Source organism: Chrysochloris asiatica, unplaced genomic scaffold, assembly GCF_000296735.1.
Source record: "Chrysochloris asiatica unplaced genomic scaffold, ChrAsi1.0 scaffold00161, whole genome shotgun sequence".
In the NCBI taxonomy this organism is placed as follows: Eukaryota; Metazoa; Chordata; class Mammalia; order Afrosoricida; family Chrysochloridae; genus Chrysochloris; species Chrysochloris asiatica.
Window position 1 is genome coordinate 5,746,171 of NW_006408679.1, and position 19,571 is coordinate 5,765,741.

General features: G+C 34.5%; 1 protein-coding gene across 2 annotated transcripts in view; it reads left to right on the forward strand.

Annotated features, from left to right (window-relative positions):
• The window catches only part of WDR26 (WD repeat domain 26), a 40,261-nt gene extending 20,690 nt beyond the window's left edge, over positions 1-19,571 (forward strand). The window contains exons 7-14 of one of the 2 annotated variants that reach the window (XM_006871140.1): positions 1,674-1,812; positions 7,391-7,531; positions 10,564-10,683; positions 12,368-12,513; positions 13,103-13,181; positions 13,414-13,543; positions 16,045-16,230; positions 18,847-19,571. In XM_006871140.1, coding sequence (XP_006871202.1) covers positions 1,674-1,812; positions 7,391-7,531; positions 10,564-10,683; positions 12,368-12,513; positions 13,103-13,181; positions 13,414-13,543; positions 16,045-16,230; positions 18,847-18,872 — 967 coding nt within the window. In that variant the 3' untranslated portion in view covers positions 18,873-19,571. The remainder of the gene's footprint in view (positions 1-1,673; positions 1,813-7,390; positions 7,532-10,563; positions 10,684-12,367; positions 12,514-13,102; positions 13,182-13,413; positions 13,544-16,044; positions 16,231-18,846) is intronic. The other variant, XM_006871139.1, reaches the window with a different exon arrangement.

Below are 19,571 nucleotides of genomic sequence, written 5' to 3' on the forward strand. Positions count from 1 at the left end.
TTAAATAATTTGGAAGTTTAAAGCAGCCTCCAAATAGCCAACTGCTCAGGCAGGTTGCCATGAGTGCTAAATCTAGAAAATGTTTTAAAATATATTACCTGTCAAGCTGGTGAATTAACAGAATATATTTTAAATTATGGATTGGCAGGAGGAAAATAAAACCATTTCTCAAGATAGGCTTTAAGAGTTTATGCATTAGTACTTGAATAAGTTAGTTTAATATTATAGAGAATTTATAATACAGAGCTGTACTGTGTAATACAGTGGCCCCTAACCACATTGAAATGGACATATAAATGTTTACTAAAAGGGATTCATTTTAAATAAAAAATTACATCCTGTGGGCACACTGGCCACATGTTGCTCGTGGCTACTGTATTGGCCAACACAGGTTTTTAACATGCCCATTATCACAGAAAATCCTATTGAACAGTACTGGTAATAGCAATTAGAAAAGGACAGAGCGAGTTGTAAAAGTGATTACTTAATGAGACTGGTCGTTATTACAGTGATTGTTTTTTCTCTATAACTTAGTAAAATTAATAATTATAGAATTTTTGTCCTTAATATATCTTAGGGAGTCCTGGTGTGGCTCATCAGACATATCATTAATGCACTGGACTGCAAGGTTGTTTCAACCACAAGGTCAGCAGTTCAAGATCACCAGCCACTCATCTGAAACCCTATACAGGGTCGCTATATGTCAGAACCGACTCCACGGCAGTCAACATAACTTAACTGTCATTTTTTAAGTACTAGCTACACATCAGACTAATTTTATGAAGGCTTTACATGATCTCATCCATGTATTTTATCCTTGGGATAAGGAATTTTACAAGGCACTGTCTTTATTTTATTCTTGGAAAAATTGAGATTTAAAGGGTTAAATAGCTTTCCCAGAAGCACAGCTAATAAGTAGCTGACCCAGCATTTTAACCAAAGTCAGTCAGAGTTTCTCTCTTACAAATTGGGCTGCAAACCCCAAGGTCATCAGTTTGAAACTACCAGCTGTTCCGCGGGAGAACGATGAGGCTTTCTGCTCCCATACAGATTTTTACAGCCTCGGACAACCTGGTACAGGGTCGCTATGAGTCAGAACTGACTCCACAGCACAATACAACAACAGTTCTTAGACTTTACACTTACCACTGCAGCCCCTACCACATATTGTGCATCTTCTATGCTCCCTCCAAAATAATAGTAGTAGTTACCATTCAGATGCCTATTATATTCTAGGAATTGTAGCTGTATCTCTAATCTTACAAAGAACCCTATTAGATACTGAGGGAACAGAAGCTCGAGAAGTTAAAATGACTTGCGAAAGACAGTATTAAAACTTGTGACTGAGCAGGGATTTAAACTCACTGCATGACTCCAGTTCTCTATTTGTCATACCAAGTTGCTTTTCTAATAGAAGTTTAACTAGATGTTATGTAACTTGGAGATGTTATATTATTCCTTATAGAACAACTCATGCCAGCCAGTTTATATACATAGCATGAAGCCCTATTAACTTTTGTTTATATGAATTGACTTTGTATTAATGAGATTTCGTATGCATTGATTTTTATTTTTAAAATTTGTACTTGCCAAAGAAGCTGGTAAGTTTAATCTTTTTCATTATTATTACTGTATTTTGAAAGAATAATTATTTGTGGACCTTTTTGTTTCAGGAGACAGTTTCCCTGTTATACTCAGCAGATACTTACAGAGCATTGTAATGAAGTGTGGTTTTGTAAATTCTCTAACGATGGAACTAAACTAGCAACAGGATCAAAAGACACAACAGTTATCATATGGCAAGTTGATCCGGTATGTATTTCAGTATGAGTGTTTAGATTGCAAAAAGATAATTTTGACTGTAATTATTTGGCTACATATTTTTAAGTATACATATATAAATAGTATTCCAAGTACATTTTTTTTTTTATCATCTTTGCCACTTTTTACCTATTCTTAGTTTGTTTTTAAATATGTAGATTAATATCTGAATTCTTGAATGTTTGTAATTGTGCTAAATCTATGTATTCATTATTTTCTGATTAATTTGTAAAATATTAGCATCTCTTATTTACATACAAGGAAACTGAGATACAAGTGAAATGCTCAGGCTCTCAGTTTGTAAATGGCAGAAGTTAAGACCATGATGATTCCCAAATTACTATTCGTAACTTCTCTGCTAATTTATATTTTTGTTAATACTGTATTTACAAAATTGATCCAGTGCCCATTCATTCTGTCACAGGTTAGAAAGGAATCATTTCCGTGTTGCTTCTCTTTACCCTTAATTAATTGTTATGTAGAATTTGTGCAAGTCTCCTTCCCTAATTCTCCTTCCCTTACCCCCTCTGATGTACATGATGAAAAGGCTAAATTATCTTAAAAATCATATTTATTTTTGTTTATAACTAGGAGAATATAGATTTGTAGAAATAAGTATTTCCATTTTTTTCAGCCAAGTGAGCATTTGTTGAACAATGAAAGAAATACATGACTCCAGATATGTAAAGGTTTAGGAGTCATTCACCTAAAATCTTGAAGTCAATAAACATCATTAAATTTAGTTTAAACATGATACTAATCCAGAAGAAAGTTTTGGGAGGCTCCCACATTGAAATAATAGAGGAAATTGAGCCATAGAAGGAGAAATTTCCAAGGATACTCAAATTTGAAAACATAGAGCAATTTTTATTTACCTGCATTAAGCTATGAATGATGAAAGGTAATTAAGTTTTTTTTGTTTTGTTTTGTTTTTTTGCCTAAGTGGGTTTCTTTACCTTTTTTTATACCGTGTACCTTTTTTAGCAATGTAGCAAACGTATGAACCCCTTCTCAGAATTATATTTTTAAGTGTAAACGTATAAGGAAACCCAATTATCTATTATTACACATTTATGACTATGGAAGCCCAATTATACTGAAATAAGGAGTCCTGGTATGGCGCTGTGGGTTAATGCGCCAAACTGCAAAGCCATTTGTACTGCAAGGTTCAAGCTCACCAGTTTGCTCCTTGGAAACCCTATATAGGGTCACTATGGGTCAGAACCAACTCGACAGCACTGAACAACAACAACATAGCTATCAAAGTAGTATAAAAATAATTACAGTAGTTGTTGTTAAAGAGCTTTAGAGTCAGTTCTGACTCATACTGACCCAGTATAGGGTTCTTGAGGAGTAGCTGGTGGGTTTGGACCATCGACCTTGTGGTTAGCAGTCAAGTGCTTATCCTACAGCACCACATCATGACTACCAATTCTAATGAAATAATACATTATTTCTTTATTAGCACATTAAGTAGCAGGTTCTATAACTACTAGAATATTGATGTAATGATGAGCATAAGCAGTATTTTACGATACCTGCAATAACTCTGATACGAACATATTTGAGATTTCTGTGGTAACAGTCACAGATACTGGTAATGTTGTTATTGTTAAGTGCCGTGGAGTAGGTTCCAATTTATAGCAACTCTGTGTGGGTTTTTTGAGCAGTGACCAGTGAACTTGAACAGCCAAGCTTGCAGTTCAAACCAACCTATGGTCGAGTGTTTATCCTAGAGCACCACAATTAACCATGGTTAATTGCCTGCATTCAAGATTGAAGGTATTAATGAATTTCAGATTCCAGTTAGTAAAAATAAAAATGTATCTTTTCTCATTTAAATTCATGGGCCACTGAGTCTGTCCATGGACTGATTCGTCTAGATTTCAGGTAAAAACTCCTGCTTAAGGAGTATCATTAGAAAGGAAAATAAAGCTAAATAAAATCAGCATCATATATATATAAAGCATTGTGGAAGGACAAAGGGGAGCTTCTTAGGTAGGAGTAGCTCATTAGAGAGGAATTTTGAGCTTTGCTGTACATACACAAGTAGAGGAAGGGAAAGGGCATCATAAGAAGAGGAAACTTCTGTGTGCCCGGCCTTTTGCTTGGGAAGACAGACTGAGCATATGATATTGTACAATTGTGCTATAATGAATGCTGTAGGTTTCATAAGAGATCCAACTGGAACTGGAAAGCTGGGGAAAGGAAGTTTTAAATGAAAGCTGTAAAGAAATATTTAGACAGCACTAGCTAGAAATGAAGTCACTCTGGTAGTGACTCGTGGTTACGTGTCAGGCTGTTGACCTCAAGGTCAGCAGTTCAAAACTACCAGCTGTTCATGGGAGAAAGATGAGGCTTTCTATTCCAGTAAAGACTTACAGCATCGGAAACCCTACATAGGGTGGCTGTGAGTCAAAAACAACTCCATGGCACACCACCACCACTTAGGAATAGCCCTTGTATGAAAAAAACCATGATTTGGCACTTGGGAGGAAATTTTTGGTAAACTAGATGAGATTAAAGAAGTAAGTAGCAGCCAAAGGAGGATCTTGTATGTTTTGCTAAGGAGTTTGGATGGTTATGTCAATATTTCCCAGAGTATTTTACAAGAACAGGAGGTGTACAGAATGTTAATAGATGTTACTTATGCAGGGCTTTTATGGCCACATTAGATTGGGAAATGGAGAGTTAACGCTTATATTCCAATATGCAAAAATTATGGGGGCCATAATTTTTTTAGATCACTATACTTCAATGAATTTTCTTAGAACTCTTGTTTTGGTATGATGACATTTTGTTGTCACAGTATTTGAGAAAATTTGACTATCCTTTTTGAAAGCATGTCTTTTGTATGTGCAGCTTTCTAATAAAAAAAAAAAAAAGAATAGAGAGAACTTTACAGTTTAAGTTAATGTCTTTCCAGTGTCCACTCTCCTTTAGCAATTTTTCATAAAATTAATTTTATTCATCCCCTCCTTCAAAAATAAATAAGCAAAATCATATTGATTCCATGAACACACGTCCACTTTGAATAGGTGGTAGGTTAGTTGTTAGTGTAATATTTTCAAAGATAGTGGTAATAATCTGCTTTTTTTTTTCCAACTTTCTTTGTTAAAGGATTATGTCATCTTTTTAATGTAGATAAGCAGTTGGGCTTTGGTTTATTTGCCATCAGTTTAGAAGTAAATCTTTGCATATATCAGGAACGCTACTATGAATGCAAGGCTGTTCCTGAAAGGTCTTCAGGAGTCAGAAAGGCTTGCTTTTTCAGTTATGCAAGCAACTATGATTACTGATCACATACAAATCCTTTATGCCTACCAACAACGCCCTCTCCTCCAAAAGTTATCAGAAGTAGCTGCATTGTTCAGTATTCAGTTTTGTCATACAGGTTTGGACTAGAAAACTGTATGAATACCTATACTTGAGGCCCAGTGAAGAAAACTAAATATAGTAAATTAAATCTGTTTTTCAGTGACTTGTTCCAACTGCTTGTAGGTTAGCTCCATTGGGATATCCCATAGGTTCAAAGCTTGACTCAATGAGTCTTTAGACTTAAAGTCTAAAACTTAACTCACTGTTCTTCCCTTCTAGCCAAAATTCCTACTTTCCTCTGTTCCCTGTCTACATCTGTTAAACCAGAAATGTGGAGGTTGTCTTGGAATATTTTATCTCCCAAGTATTTTTTAATCTGATCATTTTAGTCTAGAGCTTCTTTTCATGTTGTAACTCTTGCTCTTGTATTGATTTCTATCATATGTTTCATTATCCTTTGTTTCTTCATTCTGACTCATCATCCATGTTGTTTTCTAAATTTTCTTCCTAAAGTTGATTTCGTGTTATATATTTCGAGGCTTAAAATTTTAAGTGACTGTTCACTCACAGGACAAAATTTATTTAACCCCCTTAGTCTAAACTACACATGTAAAATTTCCCATCCTAGTCCTTCCATTTCCACACTTGCCTTCTATGGTTTAGTTGACTATGGTCTGAGTTAGCAGCCCAAATTCAAATCCTAACATGCACTGTAAACAGAGGCAAGTTTCTAACCTTCATCTCTTTGCCATCATTACCTTGCTTCTTAGATATGTGTGGCCTAAACGAGATGTTTTTTGTCGATGGGGCCACAGTGTATTGATCAGCACTAAAATTTAATTGCTGCTAAGGAGTCATGGTGTGGCGCTGTGGGGTAATGTGCCAGACTGCAAAGCCATTTGAACTGCAAGGTCGGTAGTTCAAGCTCACCAGCTGCTCCTTGGAAACCCTATATAGGGTTGCTGTGGGTTGGAATCAACTAACAGCACTTAACAACAACAACAAGTAGCTTTACTGGTAGGATTGTAAAACGGTATAGCCACTTCCAAAGCAGTTTGTTATATCTTCAAAATATTAAACATGGAGTTACCAATTCCACTGTTACGTATTTGCCCAAGTGAAGTGAAAAATATATCCACACAAAAACACAAATGTTCATAAGAGCATTATTCATAATAGCCAAAATGTGAAAACACCCCCAATTTCTATTAACAGATGGTAGATAAACACATAATGGTGTATCAATACAATGGAACTCAACAATAAAAAGGAATGAAGTACTGATACATGGTATAGCATGGATGGATCTTGAAAACATGCTGAGTGAAATAAACCAACCACGAAAGACTACATATTTTTATGATTCCATTTATATGAAATGTTCAGAATAGGCAAATCCAGAGAAATAGAAAATAGGTTAGAAGTGTTCCAGGGGCCATGGGAGGGGCTGCTAATGGATATAGGTTTTTTTGGGATGAGAGAATGAAAACGTTTTAAAATTACATAGTGGTGATAGTTGGACAGCTTTGAATATACTAATCATTCTTTTGTACAGTTTACAAGGGTGAATTTTATGATATGTAAATTCTATCTCAGTAAAGTTTATTTGTTTAATAAGAGCTTGTTCTGTGATATTGTTGCTGTTAAGTGCCATTGAGTCGATTCCAACCCATAGCGACCCTGTGTAGGTTTTCCAAGGAGCAGCTGGTAATCTTGAACCACCAACCTCGCAGTTCAGACAACAACTTTGCAGTCTCTGACGCATTAGCCCACAGCACCACACCAGATCTGTGATACCCATCTGTTTTTAGTTCCCCTGAAAGTTCCTAAGAATAAATTTTGTGTCATCCTCGTATTTCCAACTTGTACACTCTGCCTTATCTGTTTGTTGTTGTTGTTGTTAAGTGCCGTTGAGTTGGTTCTGACTCATAGCAACCCTATATAGAGTTTCTGAAGAGTGACTGGTGGATTTGAACCATCAGCCTTGTGGTTCAAACCAACTTTGTGGTCCAGTGCATTATGCTCCAATGCCACACCAGGACTCCTTGTCTATAGAAGATGCTTAATAGATGTTGAAGTATGAGTGAGTCTATATGAAGCAAGTTGGGGGTGAAAACTTATGTGAAAACTTCTTCGGGCCAAGTTTTTTTTTTTTTTATTAACAAAACACATCAGCTATCTTAAGTATTTGTGCTAGAAAATAGTAACTTTAGGCATGAGAGTTAACTGAGTTATGTATTTTCTCTCCTAGGATACACACCTGTTAAAACTGCTTAAAACATTAGAAGGACATGCTTACGGTGTTTCTTATATTGCATGGAGTCCAGATGACAACTATCTTGTTGCTTGTGGCCCAGATGACTGCTCTGAGCTTTGGCTTTGGAATGTACAAGTGAGCAAGTTCTATCCTTGGATTGGCCTTTAATTAAAGCATAGTCTTACTGCGTATATTCTTCATAACTTCGTTTCTTATTTGTCAATTAAACAGCCATTTAACCCTTTACTGTAATGTAGCTCTTACGAATGGTGATTCTTCAGGTGGATCACAAGTGTCCAGATTTATACATTTTGCCAAGCATAATAGAATTTTGAAAGATCAGTATAAGTATTTCGGAATGTTTTACTTTGTACTATGAAATTTGTGCTAGTACTGTGGTATTTGCACGTTAGGAAGGAGTTTATAGTTGTTTCATAGTTTCACAATTATACATGCAATTTGCTTCTCAAGTGTGAAAGCATTGGCATCAAACAAAATTTTCTATTTTCATGGCAGTTGCACCTGGACTCATTTGGTAAAGCCACATGATGTTTTGAGTATTTACTATGAGGTGCTTTATTACTGTTTTCTAATGAAAACTTGAACTTTGTATACGATCTCATTTTAGAAAAACTCAGCATTGTATTTACTCTGTTATTTACAGGCCATGTTTTAGAGACAATGTAGTTGTCAGGGTAGGTGGTTTTCCTTTTTTTAACCCCTAGGCAAAGTGTAACTTGATGGGGGGTAGGGTTTTTATTCCAGGGACCAATAAATAATTTGATTTTTACCAACTCTGTGGAGATAAAATTCTGCAGAGATTATTGAAATAATAAAGACTGTATAGAGGACAAAATGAATACTCAAAATGGACCTGAAGATGACCGCCATAAATCTCATTAAGCTATTTGAATAATAAAATCTTAAGTTGTTTTCTGGTGTTTAAACACTAGCTTTTTTGTTTTTGTTTTCACAGTTATGAGGTTTATTAGAGAATTTAACAGGTCACGGTCAGAAATGCTCAGGAGACAGTTCTTCCAATCTGGACAGCCTCTCCTCAGCTCTGTCCATAGGCAGGCCTCTCTCTGCCTGGAAATTCAACACTAGCTTTTATTAAGAAAACATTCAGAAATGTTGAAATACTAACACAATGATAGCCTATATGCTCACCACCATAGATTCAATAGTTGTTGAGTCTGTTTTTAGACTTTTGTTATACTGTGTATATGTATCCGTACATGGATACATACATGTTACTGTTGCTAAGTGCCCTAGAGTTGGTTCCGACTCAACCAAACCTGTATAGATAGGATTTCCAAGAAGCAACTGGTGAGTTTGAACTGCTGACCTTGCAGTCCAGTGCTTATTCTACAACTCCACACCAGGACTTCACATGCATTCTTACAAATATATACCCATATTCATAACATTTGAAAGTAAATTTAAAACATTTTACCCTTAAATAAGAAGGCATGTATCTCCTAGGAAAGCAGCATTCTACATAAACAAATACTGTTATTATATCTAAGAATATTTACTACAATTCTTTAACTAAAACTAACTTTCATTTCATAATAAAAAAGTTCCCAATTGTTCAAAAACTCTTAAGCTACTTTTATCAAACATATTGTATTTGTGATTGTTTTCTGGTGAGTATTTCTCTTGAGTCAATTATGAGTTTCTAAAGAATTATATTCTGTTCTAGCATAAATATGTTACTATGCATTACTAGGAGTTCTGTTGTGGCACTGTGGGTTAATGCGCTAGACTGCAAAGCCGGTTTGAACCGCAAGTTCAATGGTTCAAGCTTACTAGCCACTTGTCAGAAACCCTCTTCAGGTTCTCTGAGTTGGAACCAACTCAGTGGCACTTAACAACAACAACAATGCATTACCTTATATTTAAGCTTATTCTAAAAAGGGTGGCCTTTTATTTTCAGTTATTTCTATTTTGGTTTTAGGTAGGTTTCTTAATAGCCTAATATACTCACTACTGAGCATAGCAAGAGAAATTGTCATTTCTGCTTTCATAACTTAATGTGGTCACATATTTGTGAGTAAAAATTATTCTAGCTATTGCATGTGTATTTGTGCATCTGAATTTTTATTTTAACTGTTTCTACCAAGCAACCCAAAGAGGTAAATAAGTGAGAATAGCTAACAATTCGGGGGAAGGATTAAGATAGCTAATTTTCTCCCCAATGTAAGGGAAACATCTAGTTTTCTATTTTTGTGCCCTTGTTGCTTTTACTACTTGCCCCCATTTCCTAATCATACCCTTTGTTTTCATTCGTTTATTTTTACTTTTGATTACCCATTTCTCACAGGAAGTTATGCCCATGTACTTTTTATTATACCAAGGGCAGCTATTATCTCTCAGATCCTGTTTCTAATCCATGAACAAAATGGAATCAAGACTAGATTAAATGGTATGTGTCTACCTTCTAAGTTGGATAACTTAGAAAACATTAACAGGAGGATATCTGAGGGTTGTAACTACTAAATATCCTTGTTTGGCTGGGAATACTTTAGAAGGGCTATGCTAAAACCATATAAAGTTCCTTTTTCTTTTCTGTTGCTTTTGAAATAAAGTTATATTTTAAAAATAATTTTACATTTTCTCTTCCCATCTTAACCTACTGCATTTTTAGCATCTGGAATATAAAATTTAGCATAAGTTAGACTACTTAATACCGTTGGTGTAACAACAACAACAACAACACACCATTGATTAAGGCCATAGCTTTTCTCCTCATTAATTCTGTTGAGGAATTGCCATCACATTAACTGCATTTTTAGAATAAAATCGATAAAAGAACAGACTTGGAAGCTGAGAGGGCTATTATAATCGTATCAACTTGCTTGAAAAAAATTACATATTAGTTTCATTTTATGATTGTAAAGATGAAGTTTTATTGGTGTTTTTCTCATTGTATCTATTTTGGGGGGATTACCTTTGCCAAGCATTGTTCAGCTCTTGGGGTTCACCCTAAGGTCCTGAGTTTCCTCTACCAAGTACTATAACACTTTTTATTAAGGCAGTTTAAATCACTCACTTCTCTCAGGAATACCAAACTAACCAGATACCCACTTTACATGTGTTTTTTCTTTACATGTAATTTAGAGGAGTAACAAGAAGGTCTTACCCACATTCTTATGTTTTTGTAGACGGGAGAGCTAAGGACAAAAATGAGCCAGTCGCATGAAGACAGTTTAACAAGTGTGGCTTGGAATCCAGATGGGAAACGCTTTGTAACTGGAGGTCAGCGTGGGCAGTTCTATCAGTGTGTAAGTAGTTAGTGCCCCTTTCTAAGTGTCTGCTGATTGAAAAGTAATTTTATTTTTGTTGAAATAAAGAAGTCACTTGACTAAGTATCTGTTTTAGACTGTACTATACAAAGACTTACTTTGCCATCTTCCTAGATTAGCACTGCCCAGTAGAACTTTCTTTGCTGTTGGTAATGTTTCGTAGTTACACTGTAGCCACTAGCCACTTGGGACTGTTGGAGTACTTGAAATATGGCTAGTGGGATTCTGGGACTACATATTAATTATAATTTTTTTAAAAAAATTAATTAGCCACATGTGGCTAGTACCTACTTTATTGAACATTGCAATCCTAGAACAAACTTTAAGTCTAGACATTGTATTTTAAGCTGCTTATGAAATAGGAGTAACACAATGTATTTGGATTTTTTTTTTCTGTTTTTCCTGCCATTTCAAGTATTATGCATCTTGAGTTTAATAGAACTTAAAACAATTGTTTTTCCAAACTTCTTTATTCTCCTTGAATATTTTAAGAATGAAAAGATTTCATCTTAATTTCTTTTGAGGTTTTTAGGCCTTTAGTTTTTTGTATATTTTAAAAACAAAACAATCCTGAATGTCAAGAGTAAATAGTCATTAGTATTTGAAGACTGAAAATGGTGATGTGTGCTACCAGGGAACTTTTCACTTTCTATATAAGCTGTCTTCTGATTAGTACCTACACTATTGTTGTTTTTTATTAAAAATTTTATTGCATCCAATTAAAATTTAGAAAGATTAAAATGAGTAAAAGGTAAAAAGTCTTAGGGCATGCTAAATTATAATACAAATACAAATGCAGTATTGTTACTGTTATGTCTAGATTCTATATTTCTTTCTAATGTTTAGCATGGTTCAAGACACATGGGTTCAAGTAAACACTGCTGTATTTATCTGTAATACTCAAACAAGATAACAAACCCCATGCAGTCATTTATAGGTAGCTGAAGATCTCCTTTCAAAAAGTCAGTGTAACAAATTAAGTTACTGGTTTTTAAGCTGGCTGTGAAACACATGGAACCTAAATCCGTTTTTAATTCCTTGGATGTAAGAAAAACACATACGCTTCTGCCTATGCCAGATCATACGGTGTTTAAAGGAAACAAGACTTGGAAGAGCATCTGTAAAATGGGGATATAGTAAAGCCCCTCTGAGTTTGAATATTCAGTGAACTAGAACATTAGTGCTCTGATCTATATAGAGCATGTTATTATTACAAATTTAGTTTGAGTTTTATAAACCACCATAATAGATTTTTAAGTTCTACTTAAATCTACTTAAAGATTGCTAAGCAATCGTGCCATGTCACAATTTCTGAGTACTACAGGACAAATTGCAGTATATTGAATTTTAAAAGTAAGACCTTTACTTGGAACTTAAGAGAACTTTTTTCTTTTTTCTTGGTATTTTACTTTATTTGGTTATGGTTATTGAAGATAGATTTATGAAAATCCCCTAGACCCATCCCTTTAGTTATTGTTGTAATGAGATGTGACCTGTACTCAAATTCTCCTAATTAAAAACATTCCTGAAACAATTAGGTTTAGATCAGTCTCACTAAAAAACAAACTTATATTACTAAAAGGTATTTATTGCTCAAAGATATTTTTTAGTGTGCTTTCTAACTGTAGTTCAGTAGCATTAATAGCTGTTTTCTTCTGATCAGGATTTAGATGGTAATCTTCTTGACTCCTGGGAAGGGGTGAGAGTGCAATGCCTTTGGTGCTTGAGTGACGGGAAGACTGTTCTGGCGTCAGACACACACCAGCGAATTCGGGGCTATAACTTCGAGGACCTTACAGATAGGAACATGTAACTATATTTTGTTTCCATCATTAAACAATGATTATCTGCTTTATGTTAAATACGTGGTTTGTTGTTTTCCTAAGTGTTGTTGAGTCAGTTCTGATCCATAGCAACCCTATATGAGGTTTCCAAGGAGCAGCTGGTGATGTTGAACCTCTGATGATGCGGTTCAAACGACGAGCTTGCTTTTCCAGAAGAGGTTTTACTTTGGTTTTGGTTTGTTGGGTAGTTTGGATTATGATAGTTAATCAGGTGATGGTGTTGTTAGTGTTGTTGAGTTGGTTTTGACTCATAGCAATCCTGTGTAGGGTTTCTGAGAAGTGACTGGTGGGCTTGAACTGCCAACCTTGCGGTTCAAACTGACCTTGTAGTACAGTGCTTATCATTTGAGTTAGGAGTCCTGGTGCGGTACTGCGTAAGCGCCACACCAAGACTCCTAACTCAAATCATTTTTCCTGTTTGGAGTGTAGTGGATAGTAGTGGCTGAAAGCAAAATTGTGATATAAACATGATTGACTAGAGCATTTCTATAATTAAATAATTTGAATATCTTTATTCTTTGTATGTTTATTTTACAAATTTTCTTTGGTTACAGAGTACAAGAAGATCATCCTATTATGTCTTTTACTATTTCAAAAAATGGCCGATTAGCTTTGTTAAATGTAGCAACTCAGGTAAGTTTATTATTAATATGATTTCCAGAAAAATTAACTTAGTTCAATTGTATCTTCATTGTGATTTTTAAAAATGTATTTGTACATAAATAAGATTTCTACTTATTCTTACATTTTATTGCATGTGTTTGATCCTAAAATGTGGAGAGTCAACCATAAATTTATCAGAACTTTGACTTTTTACTTAAATGAAAATGTTCAAATTATATTTTAAAATCTTTTTTGCCTACAGGGAGTTCATTTATGGGACTTGCAAGACAGAGTTTTAGTAAGAAAATATCAAGGTGTTACGCAAGGGTTTTATACAATTCATTCGTGTTTTGGAGGCCATAATGAAGACTTCATCGCTAGTGGCAGTGAAGGTAACTGTTTTGTGTTGCTGACAAACATACTTAGGGATTTAAAGTCCCATAGACCCTTAGTTTGTGAAGGTAGTCATGTTTCAGAGCAAATTATAGAGAGGCTCAGTTAAAAAACTGAAATAATATTTATCTAATACACTGTTTATTTCCCTATTTTTTAGAATGATTTGACTCCTCCTTACCTAACTGTCTTTTAGGCTGCGTGGCAGTGTGTTTGGTGATTCTATCACATCAAGAGTTAGTCAAGTCATACTTTTGTATATTAACTTGATTTTTCATGGGAGATAATATTCAGGCTAAACTGTCAAAGTTGATGATGATGTCTTAATGTGAACTTGGACAAAATTATAATTAGATCTTCAGTATTTCTTCAGTGACTATAGAGAATAATTTAGTTAGATAGTTCTTATGGTTTCAGAAAAAGCTGAAATAACAAAAACAGGCTCTTTTCAATAAATTTATCCTCCATTCTGAAAGTATCCATATTTTATACAGGCATATTATCTAACTATTTGATCTGATATAAAATATGAATTGTTTAAAATATACAAACAGGTAAGTCTATCAAAATATACCTTTTCAGGTGATAAGAACATAAATAATGGCAACTTTTTGTAAATTTCATTTAACACATTTTTCTGGAGTGCTCACTATATTCTAAGTACTATTATAGCAGCTTTAAACACATTTAAACTACTCTTAAGATACTTTACCCATGTTCTGTTCAATCCTGCTTCTGGTGGGGTGTTTTTTTTCCCCTCTTAATTAAGCCTTAGAATTCCCCATAGCTGTGTCTAAAAATAACATGTGCCCTAGAGGTACATAAAAATATATATGGCTACCACAGTCTCAGATGATGGCAGGTTTTTCTTGTAAGCCCAAACTAATTTAGAACTAAGTCTGGTGAATAATGTAATTAAACTACATTATATCCTGCTTGGGGCTAAAAATGAGACATAACTATGAAGTAAAGAGATTTTCTAATGATTCAGGTAGATTAGAATGGTTTTAAAAATGCTTTGAACACCAGTTGGATATAAAACAAAACCAAACATCTTGCTGTCGAGTTACGCCCGACTCATAGCAACCCTGTAGGAAAGAGTTAAACTCTGACCCATTTTACTCCAAATATAGACAGATTTCAGTTGAATTCACATATTTCAAGCATTTAATATTTCTCCTTTGTGAATTTCTATAGCTTTTTTATTTCCTAATTTTATTTTAGGCAAGGAGACATTTATCAAAATTGTTGAACAGAATTATTCTAAGAAGGATACATTCAGCAAATACAGTTTTTTCCTTTTTTGCTTCATCAAAAAAGTTCACGTACATTCCTAGTGTTTTATTTTTATGTCAAAAATTTTGAGACCAGAGCTTTAATTCCATATTTCCATGAACTTTTTAAAGGCCCTTCTGGTTTTTACACCACAAGCTAATTATCTTTTTCACCAGTTTTTGTCAAGTTGAAGATGGCAGCACGCCCCTAGAGAATTTCCACATCATCTACATAATTGCCTGATAACACTGTTAGATTGGACACTTCTAACTTTCCCCTATATTGCCTTCTGTATAATAGCCATCAACTATCTCTTCAGAATATGTATTTTGTTAAACACAAATTTATTTAGTTGTAATGACAACACAATGAGCTAAATTGTTATGTTTTACAGAAGAGTTGCAAAGAATGAGTAAGTGGCCCAGTATTACACAGCCAGTCTGTGGTAGAGGGAAAGATTTGACCTCAGGTACTCTGGCTTCAGAAGCAATTCTCATAAACACTGTTCTGTAGTACTTGGTTATTTATTTTGAATACTAATTCATCCCAGAAAAACAAAGGTGTTAGTGGGTGTTTGGGTCATTTTGTGAGATTAAAAACAGTCTTCCATGAAACTGTATTATGAGGCTGATATGGGACAGTGTTTAGAGTATACTCTGAGCCAGGCTACCTGGATTGAATCCCAGCTTAGCCATCTACTAGTTCTTAACCATGAGCAAGTCATTTAGCCTCTCAGTGCTTTGGTAACAATCCGTAAGTGATAAGAATTGTATCCACCTCATGGGATAGTGGTAAAGATTAAATAGTGTACTTAACGTACTTAATACTTAGTACTTCATAAGGAAGGATTTCACTGTCTACTTCATTATTGTTGCTTTTCTGTTGCCTGAAAATTCAACAAAATGAAAATATGTATCTTCTTTATGCTGGATTTCTTTATAAAAAACTTAGATTTGTTTTATTACTCATGTATTGACATATTCCAAGCAGATTTTTTGGAGATTTGATGGGAAATAATTACTTTTAACAGAAAAAATAAATATATTTTATCAAAATGGCTTTGCATATAAAGTAATTTATTAAACTAATCATATGTTTGTTCTGCCTTTAAACTGTCCTAGTCAGAAGTCATATGCTATACATAAAGTGAATGATAAAATTTAAATCAGTTAATTTTGCTAATTTAAAAGAAACCCTAACTCGTCTCTGAATTACTGTTATTCAGATCACAAGGTTTACATCTGGCACAAACGTAGTGAGCTGCCGATCGCAGAATTGACAGGGCACACACGGACAGTAAACTGTGTGAGCTGGAACCCACAGATTCCATCCATGATGGCCAGCGCCTCAGATGATGGTACTGTTAGAATATGGGGACCAGCACCTTTTATAGACCACCAGAATATTGAAGGTAACACCGGTGTACAATGTTTAACATGCCTTTTTTTTTTTTTTTTTTTTCAGATGAAAATAATACCCTTATTAGAAACCTGCAGCAATTAAACTAATTTTATTTAAAGTGCTATATATGATTTATGTTCTCCCTCTTTTAGGGATTTTACTTCATCTTACCCCATAGGAGAAGTTTAAGACCTAGTAGGGTTTTTCGGTTTTGTTTTTTATTTTTGTTTGTTTTTTAGTGATAGTGGAGAGAGTAAGTTGACTGTGCTACCTTATTTACATCATTTAGTTATTTAGGATTGTCACTTTAATCTTAATTGGAAAGTCTTTCCTTATGCTATCTATATTTAATATTTGATGAAGCATTTTATATTCAAGAGATAAATAATGAATGGTAATGTAAGAAGGTTATCAGAAGCTTTCTGTAAATAACTTTACTTTTTCAGGTAGAGTAGATTAAATACTGCATTTATTTAGAAGAAATAATTTACTTAGATAGACCTATATATTTCACATAGCATATCTCACCTAAATAAATGCTAAATAGTGGTGGTGGCTATGTGCCTTGGAGTCAGTTCCGACACTGCATAGGGTTTCTGAGCCTGTAAATCTTTACTGGAACAGAAAGCCTCATCTTTCTGCCATGGAACCACTGGTGGTTTCAAACTGCTGACCATGAGATTAGCTGCCTGAATTGCAACAACTATGCTACCAAATTCTAAATAGTAGGAAAGATGAACAGCTGCTCAGTTAAGTGATTCTCGATGGTTGGAGGCGTAGCATGTATGGTTCAAGAAAATAGATTCTCTGTATTTTTATAAAAATCTGCTTTGTCTTTATGGTACAACATTGTAGAAGGCTTGCTCATATTTTACTGGCAAGTGTGTGGATATGCAGCCAGAGGAGACTATAATGAAAAGTAACAAAGGTCCACAACTTGAGAACTGCCTAGTTGCACAGAGCTTTGACGGACCATGTTGTATTTGGAGATGTCTATTTAACCTTCTACATTCCTCTGGGAAATAAACTATAAGACCAGACATGTTTAACTTTGATGATCCTGTTCATGTTTCAAGGATTCTTTAGAGGTCTACAGCTATAATCATGGTGGTGGTGGCGGTGGCTATGTGCTGTGGAGTTGATTCCGGCTCACAGCCACCCTGCGTAGGGTTTCCAAGGCACTAAATCTTTATGGGCATAGAAAGCCTCATTTTTCTCATGCTTTAATTTTGTCATTTGGAAATTGTTTCCTTAAATAAGCATATTTGATTTGAAGAAATAAGAAAACAGTAGGTATTTAGTAACAGATTTACTCAATAAGTGGATTGTAGAAGTACCTTTAAAGATATGTTGATATCTGTGTTTATGCTTTCATTTCTATTTGATTAATTTATTCATGTGGATACTTACTAATGTGGGTGAGCCAAACTCTTAGTTCACTTTTAAGATCTGGGTTCAATACAGCAATTTTCCATTGTGTTTTGGCAGTCTAGGTAGAGCTCTGTAGAGATTTTCATGTGAAATAGGAAAATATTTGCTAACCAGTTAATTGATTATAAGCTTAAAATGCAGGTATTTTCTGGTTTTCCTCCCTCTGTTTTTTTCTATTTCAAGTAATTTCTGTTTGGAGTAGAAAATTTGAAAAATACAGATAACACTAAAGAAAATTATACTCAAATAAGATATTCTCAGTCATTTAAATAAAAATACTTCACCTGACTACTTCATTTCAAAAGAGAATTTGGTGACTTTTTATTATAACAAAAAGAGTTATATACTTTGTGCACTTTCTTGAGGGCTATTTAAAATGAAGTAAAGTACTGACCCATGCTAAAACATGGATGAACCTTAAAACTTCATGCTTAGTGAAAGAATCCAGACACAAAACCCCGTATTATATCATTTCACTTATGAAATGGTCCAGAAATAGGCAAATCCATAAAGACAGAAAGTAACTTAATGGTTGCTTTAGGCCAGAGGGTGGGGGTGGCAGAAGGAAGAGATTATTAGTAATGAGGAATGAAAGACTCTGTAAGATTAATATGGCTGTGATTGCACAACCCTTCAAATGTACTGCAAACTATTGAATCCATAAGTTTGGGGTTGTTTTTTTTAACCCGTAAGTTTTGATGGATGAATTGTATTGTATATGAATTATATCTCAATTATGCTTTTAAACACACATGAAAGATAAAATGGAGTAGAGAACTTTGCAGAATTCCAAACTGAGAGAACACATAATGATAAGCCCAGAGTTTCACCATAGACTACCATATCTTTCTTTCCTCTTTTCTAATGTGAACAATCACAAAGATTTTATATTCAGCATACCTACTTCAAGGTTTATTTTAAAAGCAAGAGATTTCAACTTGATAATTCATTTGAGTTCTCTGTTAATCAAAACAATCACAAGTTTAAATTCTAATATATGATCACACTGTGGCATGATGCAGGTACAGTGTTACAATGATTATGATGAAAATATTAAGAATTTGCTGTGTATGTATTTTTTTAGTATTTTGCAATGTGATGATGCTGATTTTAAAACATTCTAACTGGTAACTTTTTTCTTCCCCTTTCCTTTTTCTCCCTCTCCCGTTGCACATTTCATCTTGTCTTCATCCAGAGGAATGCAGTAGCATGGATAGTTGATGGCGAATTTGGAGCAGACGACTTCTGTTTAACTTAAAATTAGTCGTATTTTAATGGCTTGGGATTTGGTGCAAACAAACATGATTGATATAGCTGGATGGACATGCTCGTCATGAAAAAGAACCATTTCTGAAGCCCGATTGGGGCCAAACATTTACACCTTGCTTCATAGTAACCAGTTGAGATGAAGCACATCGTTAGAACGTTGTTGGACACCATGTTGAATTATCCCCCATCGGTTGTGAAGAACTGTGCTACATTCAGGCTTACCCATTGAACTCAGTATATATATTTTTTTCCCTTCTGCCTTTTGTCTGGCAGGATACCATTCTTGTTGCTCTTCTGTGTAATGAAGTTTAAATGCTTGTTTGGAAAACTTTATTTAACTGTTTAGAAGGCTTGATAGAAAGAGTGCATTAGTCTGAAGAGTATACATTGGATAGGAAAGAATTTCCTTCTTTTGTTTCTCCAAATCTTTCCGCCTTATTTAGCTTGAGATCTTTGCAGCTTGGTTCATGGATTCTAGCCTTGCCCGTTGCGCAGTATATACTGATCCAGACGATAAACCAGTGAACTATGTCAAAAGCACTCTCAATATTACATTTGACAAAAAGTTTTGTACTTTTCACATAGCTTGTTGCCCCGTAAAAGGGTTAACAGCACAATTTTTTAAAAATAAATTAAGAAGTATTTATAGGA